General features: G+C 41.7%; 1 protein-coding gene across 1 annotated transcript; it reads right to left on the bottom strand.

Annotated features, from left to right (window-relative positions):
- Positions 1–16441: 16441 nt before the first annotated feature.
- Positions 16442–18565, bottom strand: LOC136486737 (uncharacterized). The gene is made up of 2 exons (XM_066483709.1): positions 18019–18565; positions 16442–16916 (listed from the first exon to the last, which is right to left on the bottom strand). Exons 1-2 carry the CDS (start codon positions 18430–18432, stop codon positions 16659–16661), a joined length of 672 nt encoding a protein of 223 aa, XP_066339806.1. The 5' UTR covers positions 18433–18565; the 3' UTR covers positions 16442–16658.
- Positions 18566–18849: the final 284 nt, after the last annotated feature.

An 18849-nucleotide genomic window follows, 5' to 3' on the forward strand; every position in this document is an offset into this window, starting at 1 on the left:
CTGAACAAGCTAGGATGGCGGCTGAAAAGGAGAATGAAACTACTTGATGATGTCGACCTATAAGATGCAGAGTTGTTGGTTGATGATCATATACTTGGTGAGGGTTCTGTTTTGTATGACAAAGAAAACCCTCCAATGAAAGTTGGAACCATATATGCTAGTATGAATAAGTTCAGGGCTGCAATGCGACAGCATGCTATAAAGGAACAATTTCAACTTGCGATAGAAAAATCTTGTTAAGATTTGTTCAGAGAGCACTGCAAAGCTGAGGGTTGTCCATGGTCTATTGTAGCAAGGTCGATGCCAGATCAGCACCAAGTTAGGGTACTAATACTTTTCATATGCAGCATGCTAACTTAATGAATTATGCACTCCTGTAAGTCATGCATGTATGTTATGATACTAACATTTTTGTTTCAATTTGACATGTTACATTGAATAAAGAAAAGCATTTTTGTCCATCTACCGCGAGACTAAAAACCAAGATGGCAACATACCATTGGGTAGCAGAGAAGGCAATCCCTCTTCTAAAGAAGGATCCAAACATGGGTGCAAGGAAACTACAAAAGGAGTTAGAGGATAAGTATTGAGTCAAAATTGGGTATGCACTGTTCATCTTGGTAGGCAGGTTGCAACAGAACACATTTTTGGCACATGGGAAGAAAGTTTTAGATATTTGTTCAACTTCAAGGTAGAGATTGAGCTTAGAATGCCAGAAAGTGTTGTAGAGATAGAGGTCGTGAATAAGGAGGAATGTGTATTTTTCCATAGATTCTTTTGGTGTTTGAAGCCAAGCATTGATGGCTTCCTAAATGGTTATCGGCCATTTCTAAGTATTGTCTCTACAGCTCTCAATGGTAGATGGAATGGCCATCTACCTTCAGCTATAGCACTAGACGGGCACAACTAGATGTTTCCAGTAGCATTTGGATTTTTTTGATGGTGAGACTACTGATAACTGGACTTGGTTTATGCAGCAGCTGCAAAAGGAAATTGGGAATCCACCTCACCTAGCTATAAATTCATATGCTTGCAAGGGCCTAGAGAATGCAGTGAAGAAGGTATATGTAACACCCTAGGTGTTAAGCTTGCATCTTGCACTTGCATTGCATGAGTATAAGCATCATTTTTTTTTCATTCATGAGCATGAGCATATGAAATTGCATTTTAATTACTCTATGTTTATCCCATGAAATGCTTAATTTATCCATGTTCTGCTTTATGATCATGCTTGGTAATGCAAGTGAATGTTGTTTGATCACATAAACAACTTAGAACAGCTCAGGATAAAAAATCAAGTAGAGTTTATATTCATGTTTTTGCTGAAATCTGCTGCTATGTGTTGATCTGCTTGAAAATGCCTTTTTCATGATGCTTGTTTGACTCTAGTTGATCAGTGTTTTAGAGTTTTTGCATGGAGTTGGAGCTTTAATAAAAGTTGTAGTTCAGATTGAGTAGAGAAAACTTTGTTTAAGGACCCAGACCTAGTTCAGCCTGTAGAATAGTAAAAAATTGGCTTCCAGATAGAACCTGCTGCTGTTTTTCTTCCTTCAGATTTTGGCTAAGTCTGTGTTTGGCAGATTCTTGGTTGAATGTTTGGGCTGCTGTGGTTTCATGCTTTGAGTAACAACTATTTTTAAGTCCTTAATGATAGTTGTAGTACTCCTCAAGGAACTATCAGGCAAAGTAAACCCAACAATGTTTGATCTCGTTTTGACTTATAAAATAGAGTTCAAAAACAGCAAATGATTCTGAATTTGGGACAACTGAAATTGCTTCACTTCAGTTTCAGTTTGTAAGTATCCTACTTTGGAGCTCTCTATCTTCCAATATGATCCGAGTTAGACCCTGAACCTTTAATCAAAGTTGTAGTCCTCATGTAGCTATACAATACTGTGAAATTGGTTTACATTTTGGACAATTGGATCGGGAGATAGAGATGGGAGAAGATCCTTGTTTCAGTCGATTTTCAGGTACTTTTGAAAATGCACAGGCGTGGTGCAGTGGCCGACAGGTCCAGGCTGCTCGCGCCGCGTGGAGGCCGTACACCGGCATTGGCCCTCGACGCCTCGGGTCTGGAGTGGAGGAGCCGAACCGCGCTGCGCCTCGCCTTCTCCCACTCGCTCGCTCCCTCTCTGCCTTCTCTGCCGAAGGCGTCAAGCTACCGCCGTCGACCGCACGCCCTTGCAGCCGCGAAATCCACCGCTGCTGCCGCGCCTCGCTCCAATCCACCGCACCAGCAGCACCACCATGGCCCCCTCTTCCTATCCCACCTAGCCTCGCAAGGTAAGGGCCCTCGGGCCGAGCGTCCGAGCGGCGGTCGCCATTGCCGCCCAAGAGCGAGCGCGCACGCGGCCGTACTTTCCTGAGCCCTCACCGCCCTTCCTCTCTGTTGTTCCGTGTTCGCATCGAGCTGTAGATGCTCCCGCGTGGGCCATTAGGGCCGAACTGCCGCGAGTCCGCCGGAGCCGGCGAGCCTGCCGCCGCCGGCGCGGAAGTCGAAAATCGTTCGCTAACCTATCCTGATAGATGCGTCTCGGAGAGAAGAGTCTAATGGTGCTAGTCGCGTCGCCGGAAAGTTCGCCGCCGGCGAGCTACGGCCGGTCAAAGCGCCGCCCCTGTTTCTGTGCCTGTGACAGGTGGGGCCGAGTTGACCTCGGGTCCCAGCAGTCAGAGCCTCTGGGTGCAATGCACCGTGTGCACTTAGCAGCAGCTAGGGTTTAGTTGTTTTTCGTTTTAATCTTTTTCAGATTATGTTATGATCTTGTAAAATTCATATCTTGAGCTAGGAGAGTCCGATTTGAGTGAAACCAATTTTGCTGGTTTCATCTTGGAGTGTTCTATCTGATAAAAATATAAAACTTGCTGTGTGCTACAGTTTTGTATGCCGTTTGAATTATACTTGTTTAATGCTATGAAATCTTGTTCAATACATAACTTGAGTTAGAAGTATCCAAAAATTATGGTTCCAGTTTTGTTAGTTTTTTTTACATGCTCTAGTTAAAAAAAATAGTGAACATGATGTTTACATGCTGTTACTATGCTGTTTTGATTTAACTTGGTATAATACTTGTTTCCATGTAAAAATGAGTATGACTAATATATGTATCTTCTGTGTATGAAATAATTTCCATAACTTCCTGGTGATATGTTGGTTGTAAGAAAAATATTAAATATGTTGTTTGACACTTTTTACTATGATAAACTTATTTAAGTTGTTAGAAGCCTATTTTGCTTGTTATTTTTGTAGAGATTGCTATACTTGTTAAAAAGGCATGAAATTTGGAAAGTAGACTCTTGGAAGCATGTATAGGCTGCTGTAATTTTCTCAGATTTTACTGTGCACCAGAAGTAGCTGTTCTTTAGTTCACCTTGCTATGCTTAATAAATCAATAAAGGTTTTTAATAAATTGTTTGAGCCTAACCATTAACTTTTCTTGCATGTTTGAGATATATATAAACTGTTGGTATGGTTGGTTATGCTCAGTTGCGAGTGTTTGTATGCAGCAATATATTTATTGCTCTATAATTCAATTGGATGGCTTATACTTGTTTGTTACTTGTTTGGCTTGATGTTTAGTAGTGGTAGTAGCTTAAGCTGATTAAGGTAAGCTATTAGTTGCAGGTTTTAGGCCTCTTACTGCTGATGAACAATTTTATCTTAGGTTTCTTGAGTGTGGTGAGTGTTTGTTTCTTGTACTAGAGAAGAGATATGCACCTACTCAGTAAATAAAGTTAATCTTGTTATCACCTTGCCATCTTGTTGTTAATATATATATATATATATATATATATATCATCCCTTGTGCATTCTCTATATTTATTTATGTACTCATACATATAGGATCGGTGGAGGGAGTGACACTGCTGGAGTTCGAACTCGAAGAAGAGGAGACCCCGCAAGAGATTCTGCAGTAGGAGGTTCCTGAAGGAGAAGGACAGGTCCAGGAGGAGCTGTCCGAGTGCCCTGACCACAAACCCTCTGCCTACCTGAAAGGCAAGCCTCGGAGCATTCTAAGTCTTCCATGTTTTATAAATACCAATATGAGTTCTTTATGTTTGATGCATTAGGTTGTAGGAGTTGTTTGAAAACACTTGATGCATATAATATTCTTGTCCAAAAATACATCATGTACCCTATGTAGGTCCAGGATCGAATATATGCTTAGCCATACTTAGTTCAGTAGAAGTCGGGCGATTTCCTATCACCTGCGAGCTTTATGTGGGTACTTGGTCACGGTTGGCTATATTTGCTATCGTGAAAATAACCATGTGATGTTTATGTAAATGGAGGCCAGACGGAGTCTATGTTGTAGGCTGACTCATGCGATTTCGTCTGAGCCGATTAAGAACCACATCGTTGTTGGTCCTCGATCATTTTGAACACAGCCTCTCATTTAGCTGGTCGGATAACTCGTTCTGACCACGAAGCTGAGTAGCTCAACTCAGGCTGGGAAGTCGAGCTATTGGGGCGCACACTAGAGGAAGTAAGGATGTGCGGAGACACGGATATGACCAACGGCAGGCTGGGCCTGATCGTCCTGGCAACCGATTGGTCCCTGAGTGTGCGACGCTGTATGAACCTGCGAAATGAGACCTGAGTTGTACCAAAGGTGACCCAACGCGACCCCGACGGAGGAAGTGTGGGTTTGTGTTAGGATTTCGCACAGCTGGCTACAATCGATTCGAGTCGCCGTCTCTCCCGGACAGTGAGAAACTTGACTGAGCTTCCTTCTATCGTAGTAAGTTAATGAAAGTGAAATGGTTATGATGATGATATAATAAATGGCTATGGTTACTAATGTGATGCTATATAATTATATACAACATGTTTGGCAGAGGTTAGTTGCTAATCTAGAGTTAAATAGCTACAATTAACTTGATGTCTGAATTATAAAATGTGTAGCTCAACTAGTGGCTTTTTATGCAAAATGATGTCAAGCTAAACACACTTATAAAGCATTGCATACTCCTTGGTGTCACTTTATTTTTGGTTTATGATAGGTAAGTCTAGCTGATTATATTCCAGTACTCAGGCTTTATTCCCACCTGTTGCAAATGGCGTGGTATATCATGGCTATTGCAAGAATTGTTTCTCTTCCGCCGTGGACGAGGAATGAGGCCGTCGGGCAAGGCCCTTTTCTAGTAGCTTCTCTATGTGCTTTTGTTAGAAACGATCATGAAACTGGCATGTACCTGAACTGTGTGTGTGATGGTTTCAAAACTATGTTGCTTCCGCTACTAAATTCGAACTTGGTGTTGTAATAACTATCTTTGCACTCCGATGTATGTTGAATTACTTGTGAACTTTATGTAACATATGACATGTGGATGTTGAATCATGTACGATCTTGGTTTGTATGTGGCTAAAATTCGAGATCCTTCATGATACTCGACGGACTACCAGGTTTATATGGGCTCAAGTATTAAAGTGCGACTGTCTCAGCAGCTGCCATTGTACTTGTGCTCTTATAAATTGGACGGTTCTGTTACAGTATACCCTTAGGCATAGCATAGAGAATGTTTTTTTCCATCTGATGAAGAATTTTAGCAAGAGGTTTCAATGGCCTACATTTGGGATAATGTATCCCGCAGCTATGACTTTCCAACCAGAATACCTTGAATACTTGATGAAGAAGATGTATGAAGTAAATAAGAAGGTTGAACCATGGTTGAAAGACAATCACAAGTTGAAGTGGATGAGGAGCAAATTCTTAGAGGCAATAAAGTGTGATCATATCACCAATAATGTAGCAGAGGTTTAGAACAATTGGGTGAAAAGACATTAAGGACCTACCCATAGCTGATCTTGCTGACACTCTGAGGTCCAAATTCATGGAACTTTATGCAAGAAGGAGAAGAATAGGTGAGAAATTTGAGGGACATGTAATGCTGTCAATTGTTGTACACCAACTATATGCAATGAGTCAGCAGTTGGACCACTTGAACATAAAAGAAGGTGGAAGGGATGAAGTAGAGGTGACAAAGGTCACTGCTTCACACAAGATCATAAGGCATGTGGTTAAGATTAAAAACCTTGTATGCACCTACAGGGAGTGGCATGTCTTAGGTAAACCATGTCCACATGCTTTGGCACTCACCACCAAATATAGAAATCCTAAGATGGAAGAGTTCCTAGATCTATATTATTTAGTGTACCATTTTAGACTAGCCTATGGTGGTGTGATCAAACCACTACCTGATAAGTCTCAATGGATACGTGTGGATCCTAGATTCAAAGTGTTGCCACCACTCAGTAAGAGAGAGGTTGGAAGACAAAGGAAACTCAGAAAACCTAGCTGCATTGAGAACAAAGGAAGCAAGCCTAGGGGCAAAGGCATGTGGCAGGTGAGGTGTCAAAATTGCTTTGTTCTAGGCCATAGAACGACATCCCCAAAGTGCCCTCTCAATGGAACAAAGAAGAGGTAAATGTGTATGCCTTTTTTGAACTAAGTCATACTTGCTTCATATTTTGTACTCATCTCAATTTTACAGGAAAAGTCAGGCCAAGAAGGGGAAGGTAGGTAGGCCTACTGGTTGTACCCAAGGTGATGCAGCTGCTAGTCCATCCAAAAGGCAAAAGGTTCATGTGCCAGAAAATTCCGTGATAATAGTCCTGGGTCTGTTACAAGAAGGTAATTAGAAAACCCTAGGCGTGGCCGGCGTTGTCGCGTCGGCTTGATGACTACATGGCTATGGCTATGGCTATGTATGGGATCGTTGTTGTTGCAGTTTAGGATTTGAGGCCCTTAACTCTGTCAGAAATTATTCAGCGGAGGTTATTTTCTGCTATGGTACAATTTGATGAGCTTATGGCATCTCGCTGATGTTTGTAGATACTGCATATGATCTTATATGAATCCCCTGACGTAGGCCTACATATTCACTCGTCATTTTTACAAACAACAAAAACTGTTGGGATTTGATGGAAATTGAACTAAAATTGTGACCCAGGATGCTCTGTGCCATTTGTGAGACTGACATGTTTCCTTCAGTAACGCAGGTAACGTTTTAGAAACTTGCTTGTAAGCCTTGGAGAGACAGTGTTTTGACATTCAGCAAGATGTGAACCTTATACATAAGTGTTTTGGTTTGCAAGCATTCTCCAAGTTTCTAGATCATGCAAGATCTCTAGTGATCAAAATTGTTGATAGAGCTCGTGTTCAATCTAATTCTATACCAGACAACGGACCATAGGAATATATATGAAATAAAACCATGCTAACGCTAACGCTAAGCGAAGGACCAATACCAATTAGGTAGAGGCCTACCATAGATAACATATATACATCAATGCTCCATCCTGGATCGTTGTTTCTTTTTTGTGTCCTGACTTGTTTCATTGTTTGGCCAAAGTTGAATATTGATTTTCCATCAAATTCAACAGCTCCTTGGATTTTCCCAACACCTTATTTTGCCAAAAAAAAGGAGGAACACTTCACAAAGATTTATCTCTGCTGCTACTGCTTTTTGGATATTTCTAGCAAAAGGTAAATCTGAATAAAATATGGAAGGAAACAAAAGGTATGTTAGTGCTTTAAATTTTAAAATCCAATTAAAGTGTACAGGTAAATTTAGACCGGGATTTTGATCATCGGTGGCCTCCAAAAATTAATATAGTAGAGGTAGAAAGGTGATAGTGTCTCCAAATTGCATCTCCTTGGGTTACTAAAACTCATGGCCTAATCTCTTACTGTGAGGCTTTGTGATCATTCAGTGGATATCATTCATAATACTGACCCCATATTATCCATCCAAACATCACATCATTATCAAGCAAAGACTGTTTCTGGTACGATAATATTTCTTTATTCCTCTAACATATCAGAATATATGTCCCTGACTAAAGTGATGTTGTATTAAGAATTTAGTAGTGAAGAAAAGCACCATAAAGAAGTATCCTTCGTATTTATAAGGTACTGCTCCATGTTATTGAAAGGATTGGGCCTATGCAGTTCAAAGATGTTAGGTATCATCTTATTAATGTCAATATTGATCAGAGTAAACCTTCAGAGCCTTTGCTGTTCTTTTTCTGGAGTAGTAACTAAATGTCTAAATCATTCACAAAATTGTTTAATGGTGAAAGGAGAATATAGTTGAATATAGAATACTATGATAAAAACCGATTTATAACCAAAATTCTAAGACATCCTTTGTAACATAATCTCGCTATCCTGCTTATCGTGATCCTCTCCATGTTGTTTTTACAGTATATTGTAAACTATTTCCAGCTATAGTGCACATCCTTCTTAATTTTTTAGAACCATGTTTGAGAAGATACTCTTAGTCTGATTAAAATTCTACACCAATGTGGATTCAATCTATCAATATTCAGAGCATAGTACAGATTAACACATCTGTTTAATTGCATTTTGTATAAGAGCAAAGAGAAGAGAGAGAAAAAAGGCATGTTAGCACTCACCAGGATATATCTCATAGGCATATCGTCAAAAACTTGTGTGCAGCCTCCAGGTTGACGCCGACCATGGTGTCAGAGATGATGGTGGCCTTGGCCGCAGTGGTGACAAATGGTGGCTTTGGGACCGCATCCAACCGCAGTCGGTGCAGGCTGCAGTGATGCAAGAGCAGACCGCTGGGTAGGGACACCTTGATGTGGCAGCGTGATTCGCGTGCAACCAAGGCCGGAGGTGGAGGCTGGTTCCCAGCAAGGGCAGAGCAGCTATGGGGGCATGGCGGCTTAGAACGGACCATCTCGGCCGCCGGCCATGGCAGGGGGAGGCACCCTCAGCCACCAGCGTGGCTGCTCCCTGGCGTGGGCGTGACCGGCTCTCCGGTGCGGGATCTGGCCGGCGGCGACGTGCAGCTTGCGATGCGAGAGCAGTGGGAGGAGGGATGCACGCCGCAGTATGCGCCGCGGCAGACTGAGAGGCGGAGTCGTGGCCCGCGGAGGGGACGATTGGGTTCGCGAGCATTCGCGATTGTCCGGGTTTGCAGCTTAACGGGCGAGAGACCTGCTATGACCTCGATCCGACGGCCCATATTGTGTCCTTGCCAAATCCAACGGTTAGCGGGTGAACGGGTGACGTGGCTTGATCCGCTGGCCCGGTTTCTAGTGCAGGATTCGTATAGTAGATTGAACATTAACTTGGAACTTGAAACACTAGTCTTTTTTTATGCTGAACATTTGTCTCATTTTTTAGCCAATTACAATTAACAATGGTGAAACTTGGAGGGACAAATCAAATCACTACAAGCTCCAGACCAGTGACCAAGGTGGTAAAAAAGATTCACTCTGTATAACATGTACGTGCTTATCTTAGCTCATGTACTGAATCATTCCATTTACCTATGATATTTAGTCAAACTGGAGAAGGGCCAAGTAATACTATGACCACTCCAAGGAAGAGTCCAAGGAAGGGGAAGAACATGGACATTTCAATGATTTTACAACAATGTCATGAGACTTTTGTTTGTTTAGATTCCCAACCATCTTTTGTGTATGTGAACTTGTAGTCCTAAATTGGGTGTGAACCTATTTACTAAATTGTATGACTGTTTTTATGTGAACTTGTACTCTTACCAAATTGGCTAGATGGTTGAATTGTCAACGTCAACCTATTTACTAAATTGTATGGCTGTTTTTATTGTGTATGCTGAAATTGTATGGTTGTTTTTATTGTCTATGTTGAAATTGTATGGCTATCTTTATTGTCTGTGAGACGTTGTTTACATTTATTTTGACCATAGATATTAGATCTGTGTAAAATTTTAGTCTTGAGTATGGGAAGTGCTGTGAAGGAGAATGGACCGGCTGGGAAAGAGATCGGACCACCTTGGAATGCAACCGAGGGGCTAGGCAGGCGTCAAGGCCATCTGATTAGAGGCAAGGGTAGTATCATCTTTTTCCCTGTCCCAAACAGTGAAAACAGGCCCCTGGAATTACTAAAAGGGAGAAAACCTCCAAAATCCCAAATATCAAAGGAATTCGCATGTGTAGGGTTATATTTCAAAAGGCCTGTAAATTCGATGTCAAATGTTGAGGGGCTCGCGAACCGAGGGTTAAATATCAAAATTTCTCAGAGCTAGGATGGTTTCTGTCAAATGGTTTCATAGAGATGGTTAGCAATATTTGGCAAACCACATACACAGATGGCACACAGTTATAGAGGTGGCAAACGAAAATCAGGAAGGTGCGCCAATACCTTAGGGGATGGGCAAAACACATAAGTGGTGCTTATAAAAAAGAAAAAAAGGCATTACTAAATAAATTAGATGAGCTAGATAAAAAGGCCGAGTCAATAATGTTAGAAGCTGCTTAGATCAACCTGAAACATGTCCTTAGTGAAAGGCTGGCGAGCCTCTTGCCGGAAGAAGAATTGAAATGGTATCAAAGAGCAAAGGTCAAAAACCTTTTAGAGGGGGATGCGAATACTAAATTTTACCATCTGGTGGCAAATGGGAAACATCGAAAAACTCGTATTTTCCAGTTGGAATATGGAAGTAGAGTAGTTCGTGGTGACGGCGATCTTAAGAAATACATTACTGCATACTACAAAAACCTATTTAGCCCATCCGAATAGAATACTGTGACGCTGGATGAATCACAAAGGAAAGGTATCCCCCAAGTCTCCCTAGTAGAAAATGAGATCCTAACTCAATAGTTCCATGAAAGTGAGGTCCGAGCGGCAATTTTTCAAATGGAGCATAATAAAGCTCTGGGGCCTAATGATTTCCCAGCAGAGTTTTTCTGGGATGTCATAAAAGAAGACCTTATGGCTCTGTTCCAGGAGTTCCATCAGGGATCTTTGCCTCTTCATAGCCTCAACTTTGGAACAATCATCTTACTCCCAAAGAAAGCTGAAGCAACACAAATTCAACAATATAGACCCATATGTTTGTTAAATGTTAGCTTCAAAAATTTTCCAAAAGTGGCCACTAATCGAATAACGAGCATAGCCCAACGAATTGTAAGACCGACACAAACATCATTTTTATCAGGAAGAAACATTATGGAGGGTGCATTCATTTTACACGAGACAATTCATGAGTTACATACCAAAAAAAACAAGATGGTATTATTATCAAGATTGATTTTGAAAAAGCATACGATAAGGTAAAATGGGATTTCCTTCAGCAAACACTTAGAATGAAAGGTTTCTCCGAGACTTGGTGAAAATGGATCGAACACTTCACGCAAGGGGGCAACGTAGGAATTAAAGTAAACAACCAGCAAGGTGCATGCTTCCAAACAAGGAAGGGGTTACGACAAGGTAATCCATTGTCTCCATTATTGTTTAACATAGTGGCAGACATGCTGGCTCTACTCATTGCTAGGACTAAAGATAATGGTTAGGTTGAAGGGGTAATTCCACAATTAGTAGATGATAGTTTGCCAATTCTAAAGTATGCGGATGATACGGTCATTTTTACGAGCCATCATATGGAAAAAGCAATAAACATTAAGTTTGTACTTTGTGTTTTTGAACAATTATCAGGCTTAAAAATAAATTTTCACAAAAGTGAAATATTTTGCTTTGGTAAAGCAAAGGAGTATGAACTGGCCTATTCACAATTGTTTGGTTATAAACTGGTGATTTCCCCTTCAGATACCTGGGTATTCCTGTGCACTTTAGGAAACTAAACAATAGAGATTGGAAGGTCATAGAAGAGAGGTTTGAGAAGAAATTATTGAGTGGCTGGAAAGGAAAGCTGCTGACGGTAGGAGGCCGTCTAGTGTTCAAAAACTCGGTGCTCTCGAGCTTACCAATGTTTGTGATGTCTTTTTCGAACTAACAAAAGGAGTGTCCAAAATGATGAATTATTACAGATCTAGATTTTTTTTGGCGAAACGACCAACACAAGAAAAATATAGATTAGTCAAATGGGATATTATTTGTCAACCTAAACAGCAAGGGGGTCTGGGAATACAAAATTTGGAGTTACAAAATAAATGTTTACTCAGCAAGTGGTTGTTTAAGGTTTATAACGAGCATGGGATCTGGCAATCACTATTGAGGAACAAATACGCGAGAAACAAAACTTTAGGAGAGGTGACCAAAAAAGCAATTGGCTCGCACTTCTGGAAAGATCGAATAAATGTTAAAGACCAATTTTTTAACTAGGGATACTTCAAAGTAGGGAATGGTTCTTAAATTAGATTTTGGAAAGATAGATGGTTGGGCAATTAGCCGCTAAAACTTAAGTACCCTTAACATAGTCCGTAGAAAGCAAGACATTGTGGCTAATATCTTTCAGACATCTCCCCTCAATATCTCGTTTAGGAGAAGCCTGGTGGGGCAAAACTTGAGATTGGAACAGAATTGTGTCTTCTTTCTCTTTAATGGAATTGAATCTTCAAGATAACCCAGATGTTTTTAAAAGGTCTCTACATTCAATGGGACAGTTCTCAGTTAAATCTATGTATGCTACGTTAGTTAATAATGATGTGAGAATTTTACAGGAAATTTGGCGTGCAAAGATGCCAATGAAGATCAAGATTTTTATGTGCTACTTAAAAAGAGATGTAATTCTGACTAAAGATAATCTGGTTAGAGTTCCTAGGAAGGTCGCATGGTACTTCCCTATAATTCCTCGCCTGAAACGGTTGTTTGCAACCTCCAGGGACGCACGACTGTTAACCTGGCACTCGGATGGGTGGACGGTTGATGATTATATACGCCACCCAATAGATGGTATTTAGTGGCGGGTCATTGATTTTCAGCATAAATCATTTTCTGATGAGCCAGGGAATCTTTGATTTGCACTGAGCACAGATGGCATGAAACCATTTGGTAACATGAGTAGCTCACATAGTGTCTGGCCTATGCTGTTAACTATCTACAACCTTCCACCCTGGCTGTGTAACAAGTAGAGGTACATGATGATGTCAGTTTTGATCTCTGGTCCGTATCAACCAGGTGTTAACATCGACGTGTTTCTGAGGCCGCTTATTGATGATTTCCAAAAGCTTTGGAAAGATGAGGGAATTAGAGTGTACGATGGTTTTAGGAAAGAGCCTTTCAACTTACGTGACATGCTGTTCACCACCATCACTGATATTCTAGGACATCGTAGCGTGTCTAGGTAGAGCAAAGGAGAAAAAGACTGTTTTCAGTGCTTAGATGACACCGAGACTGTTTGGCTGAATAACTCAAAGAAGAGGGTTTATGTAAGGCACCGACGTTTCCTTCCTTTGTCTCATCCATACCGAGAAATGAAACGTCAGTTTGATGGGATGAGGGAGACAGGATCTGCCCCAAGGAATTTTAGCAGGAAACAAGTCTTTGACCAGGTCCTAAAGGATACCACGTCTATAGATGAATCGGAGAGCACTGTCCTTGGAAAGCGAAAGCGCAATGCAAAAGCAAATAGTGCCGATAAGAAGAGGTGGAAGAAAATATCAATCCTATGGGAGCTACCTTACTAGAAACACCTAGCGGTCCGCCACAACATCGATCTCATGCACGTGAAAAAGAATGTCTGTGGGAGTTTGCTTGGGACACTCATGAATGGCAAGTGAAAAACCAAGGACTATGCTAAAGCAAGAGCTGACCTAGAGGAACTGGACATAAGGCCCGAGCTCCGTCCTGACAGTACCAGTGCCCAGCCACCTCTATCTGCCATAAACCTAACCCAACAAGAGGAGTAGGAATTGTGTGACTTCTTTCGTAGTGTCAAAGTTCCCTCTGGATACGCAGCCAACATCCAAAAGCTTATGCCTGCAAGAGAAAACAAAATGCTTCCCATGAAGGCTCATGATTGAGATGTCATGCTCACAAGAATGCTTGTGGTTGGTATTCAGAACATATTGCCAGAAAAACCCCGAATGGCAATCATGAGCCTATGCTTCTTCTTTAATGCAATCTCTCAGAAGGTCATTGATGAACGAACACTGGACGATCTTGAAAAGAACATGTGTGAGATGATGTGTCTCCTTGAGGCTTACGTCCAGCTGACTTTCTTTGACATATCCGTCCATCTCATTGTACATTTGGTTAAGGAGATCAAGTATCTTGGACCGATGTTCCTCCACCACATGTATCCGTATGAGAGATTTATGAGTACTCTGAATAGGTATGCCAAGAGCCAGGTTCATCCCGAGGGAAGCATGGCGTAGTGCTATTCTACTGAGGAGGTGGTCGACTGGTGCCTCAGTTACATTGACCCCACTAATCCAATTGGCATCTCCAAGTCTCACCATGAGGGAAGACTAGTGGGGAGAGGGTGTCTTGGGGACAAGCAAATTACTCTGGATGCAGATGCCTTTGAACGAGCCCACTTTCTAGTGTTGCAACACACAACAGAGGTGGAACCTTACATCAAAGATCATATGGAGATGTTGAGGCAACAAAATCTGGATAGGGGCGAAGCTTGGTTAGTGAGGGTACATATGAGTGGGTTCAACATCTGGTTTAGATATCGACTTCGCAGTTCGCACAGACCAAAGGCTTCGACGGCTGGCAACGGGCCCTTTCTTCACAGTCACAACTTATCAAGGCTATGACATAAATGGCTACACCTTTTACACCATTGATCAAGACAAGAAAAGCATGTACCAGAACTCTGCTGTTCATGTAGATGCATTTGACAACAATATGCAGAAGACAACGTACTATGGTCAGATTGAAGAGATATGGGAACTCTCGTATCCAGGCTTCAAGGTGCCCATTTTTTGGTGTAGATGGGTTCAGGGAAGACAGGGTGTCATGAAAGACAAGTATGGCTTCACTACCATTGACCTTGAACAAGTTGGGTACAGGGAAGAGCCATTTGTAGTCGTAATTTAGGTTTCCCAAGTCTTCTATGTGCGCGACACTAGAAACAAGAAACAACAAGTGGTTCTCCCTAGAAAAAAGCGGGTTATCAGAGTTGAAAATCCAGTGGAAGAGTTCGTGTACAATCAATCCAATGAAGTCCCTCTTTTTGATACTTCCATCCTCCCTGTGATTTTGGCGAGCGAGCTAACTCCATACCTAAGATATGACCGTAAAGTGGATGTCCCCGTGGCGAAAAGACGCAGAAAAAAACGAGTGCCCAAAAATTGATGATCATGTGAGTGATTTCAAGAGACTTCATTGATCTGGTATGAGAACTCATTAGTATTCAATAGCATGCTACTACCTATAGTTTTTCATAGCAAGATGCTGAACTTATCTTTTATGCAGGATAGGAGCTGGAGGTCAGAGAGATAGGAGGCAGCTCCAAAATGTCAGTTCTAAGAGATAGGAGCTTTCTGGTGTAAAATTTGAAAACTTATTTTGCTTGTAATGTTATGCCCATAGCCCCATGTAATGTGTATGGTACCTTGCGGATGTATGCTAAAATTTGCTACTTCATTTCCTTTTAGATGAAATAGGAGTGTCACCCACTGATTTTATTGATATTTTAAAAAAATAAAGTACAGCCTGGTACAAAAGAATCAAGATACATAGAAGGAGATGAAGAAAATAAGCAAAATTGCACAAATGCTTTTGCACAAAATAGCTAAGCTTTTTTATCTTCCTTTGCACGCATTAAGGCTGATTTGCCCATTATAAAAAATGACATCATTTCTGGTCAGCTAGATGACCCAGCAGGCAGTGATAAATCTCACTAAAAATACTGCTCCCAAAAGCTTCTCTAGCTTCTATAACCATATCTAATGGCTACAAGTTCAGGTTCCAATTAGTTGAGATCAAGTTCCAACAATTAAGTTTGACTGAAAGAACACTCAGCTTGTTTCTTCATGTCCGCTATGGCATAGAACACAGCTTATAATCATCAAGATGCATGTTCTTTCTTCTCAGTAGATTCCTAGTGTTTAGTCTGTCCCTGAGCAGTAACCAAAAGAAAAATTTGTGTGTGCCCAAATTGCTGGAGGCCTAGAGCCAAGTAAATAGAGGAGAGCTTCAGTATGGCCAATAAGAATCTGATATGCCTTTTTGCTACTGAATTTCGATGATCCCCAGCAGTAACTCAAATGATCATTTTGATTTTCATCATAGTTTGCTTCCAGTATTTGATCCTCAAGTTGAACTAGTTGGTCAGCTAGTTGTGACAGTGGCAGACTAAATAATCTGCTGGCTTCTTGTTCAACATAGAATTGGAGTGAGCACTTTTGCTTCTTGGAGAAAGAGTACAGCTGTGGATATAGATCCTTGAAAGCCTGATTTTGGTTCTGACCAGTCCATTTGTCTGTCCAAAAGAGGGAGGTGTCACCTCTATTTGGGTTACAGGATGCTAGAGACTGAAAGTTACTAAACAAACTGATGACCTCTTGAAAATCAACAGACATCTCTGCAAGGTTGAATATCTCTGAAAATTTGATCATTTCTGACAGCCCAAATAGACCAGCACATTGTGACAATAATCTCCATGAAAAGGGAAACTGAAGTTGGGCTCTGAGAATAATACGACCCAGACTAGCCCAGCAGTCAATGGCAAAGGGACAGGCCAAAAACAAATGATATGTAATAATCGACAATCGACAAACCAGCAATAATGGATATGTAATAATAATATATACATGCATAACCAGCCATTAGTTGTCCATACATCACTGCAGATAGATGATACTAGTTGTCCACATAGTACACAGTACATATATAGCTAACATAAGGTGTCCATACATATATATCACCATACATAGTTAATAATAACATATATAAGTTCATCACACTGCCAGGGGTTATCACATTATCAGTAGTTGTCAGCCATGATCACAGCTTGGGCTTCGGAGGCATGGTGTCCTCGAACTTCTTGAGGAGGTCCTCCACCTTCAGAGCCATGACGTTCAGCATGGGACCAAATGTGGCCATCGCCTCATCGAACTTGTCCTGCCTCTCAGCCAGCTTGTTAGCCACTTCTTTGATGTCGTCAAGAGTCCAATGAAGTGCATCTAGCTTTTGGTGGACGGGTTTCGGAACCACGTTCAGGGCCTCCTCCATGGTCCTTGTAGGGACCTCAAAAGATTGAGCCTACAATCAGCAGACATTTCATAATCAGCAGACAATCAACAGTTGAGGGAATGGATAAATAAGATTGCCATAATGTACACATTTCTTTCTGCTAAAATTGACACTGTAGTAATCTAACAAGACACAGAACCACTGTTTCTATCGCTTTGTAAAATAACACTTGAATTATTTCAGCATTTTGCATCCAGGTTGCATAGGCTCTAATCTACAACTTAATCTCAAGCATCATACACTCAAATAGCAAAGTATACACAGAACTAATTTCTAAGTTATACACAATTTTTGTAAATTACCTGGCACAGCTATAAATTGTTGTAACAAAGAACAAGACTTTTTCAGTGTATAACACAGGTGTTTTCTACAGCAGTGCTGATCGAAAGCAAGTATTCAGCATCTACAAGAAAGTTTTGTTTCTGGCCAAAAGTCTCCAATTACAAGGGCCAGGTTGTTCCCCAGCAGCGTAGTGAATAAACATCAGCTGGGGAGCAAATAGGATAAATGTGACAGCTACAGGTTTAAATTTTTCACATGCCTGCAATGTATTAATAGGTACAATAGGCATCAAAATAGTAAAACGGAGCAAACCTATACATTAATAAACCGCAGTGTTTGGATTAGAGGAGATTCCTTTCAAATTTCAAAACTTTAGTCCTCCTATTTTGTCAAGGGAAAATTTTAAGTTTAGTTCAGATTTGAATTAAAGGATCCTCAATAACACAAATCCCCCTATAGAAGCAGGGCCTTAACTAGTTCTATCATGGAACCAACATCAACTATGGTGATTCAAAGGTTAATATAGTAGAATTTCAGTCTAAAATTTCCTGATATGAATATCATTTGCAACATTTGGCAATAAGACACTAGTCACTTGCCAATAAGACACAAACACATATCCAGGCATAAAAGATGCATGATTATAATTCTGCGAACATTGGGAAAAGAAACATTTCAACTTCGATAGAAATCATCACAAGTCAGGCAACAATTAACATTCATAGATAGCTAGCACACCTAAAGCCTAGCTTGCATCAATTTGTACGCAGTTTTAACTGAACCTAAAGCATTAGAAGGGATACATAACCTAAAGCATTAGAAGGGATACCTGGCCATGGTTGGAGCCCCCCGCGGCGGCTTTGGCGCAGGGCACGGTTGTGTGGAGCCAACGGCAGGTCTTCGTTGAGGAAGAGGTCTCCGCTGGCGCCGCCGCCTTCTTCTCCTTCCTCGCCGCCTCCAGATTGATCCTCGCTTCCGTAAGCTTCTTCGTCGTGGCCCTTGTCGGCACCATCGAGGAAGAGGGCGCCGTCGCCGAGGAAAAGCGCGTGGCCTTCTTCTTGAACCCCGCCGCCAACGCCATCCCATACTTCTTCTTGAACCCCGGCAGCGCCGACAACGCTGTCGGGGCGGTCGGGATGGCCTCCTTCACCGCCGTTGACGGCGCAGGCGAGCAGCAGGCCCTAGGGGCAAACTTACCAGTGAGTGGGTCCCTCCCCTTCCACCGCTTCTCTGGCCTCATCATCTCGGACGGCGGCGGCGGCTGCGGGGACGGCTACGGCGACGGGGGAGGCGAGAGAAGTGGAGGTAGCTATGGCGGGGAAGGCGAGGAGACGCCGAGTGAATGGGAGTGAGTTCCAATACTTGTAACTGGTGTGAATGTGAAGGCACGCACCCGTTGGATGCAAATGCGCGCGTGCGCCGGTTCCCCAATCTTTTCTTATCACATACGCGTGTTAATAACACGGCCCTATCGCCACCGAGTTTGAATTCAATTTAATAGCCACTGAACCTATTTTAAAAATTAAAACCACTTGTTCATCGAACTCACGTACATAGAGCAATGGTAACACACTTATTTGGGGACCTAGAGGTCTCAGGTTTGATTCCCGTGGGGGACAAAATTTTTGGCACACGCGTCTGTAGCAAAAAAATCATTTGG

The sequence above is a fragment of the Miscanthus floridulus genome, chromosome 1 (genome assembly GCF_019320115.1).
Source record: "Miscanthus floridulus cultivar M001 chromosome 1, ASM1932011v1, whole genome shotgun sequence".
Lineage (NCBI taxonomy): Eukaryota > Viridiplantae > Streptophyta > Magnoliopsida > Poales > Poaceae > Miscanthus > Miscanthus floridulus.

What these genes read in the sequence shown, in the direction of transcription:
- LOC136486737 (XM_066483709.1), bottom strand. Translation starts at nt 18,432, where the DNA reads ATGATGAGGCCAGAGAAGCGGTGGAAGGGGAGGGACCCACTCACTGGT. An exon ending in GGGGCTCCAACCATGGCCAG is followed by an intron (nt 16,917 to 18,018) that starts GTATCCCTTCTA and finishes TGCTGATTGTAG; the next exon opens with GCTCAATCTTTTGAGGTCCC.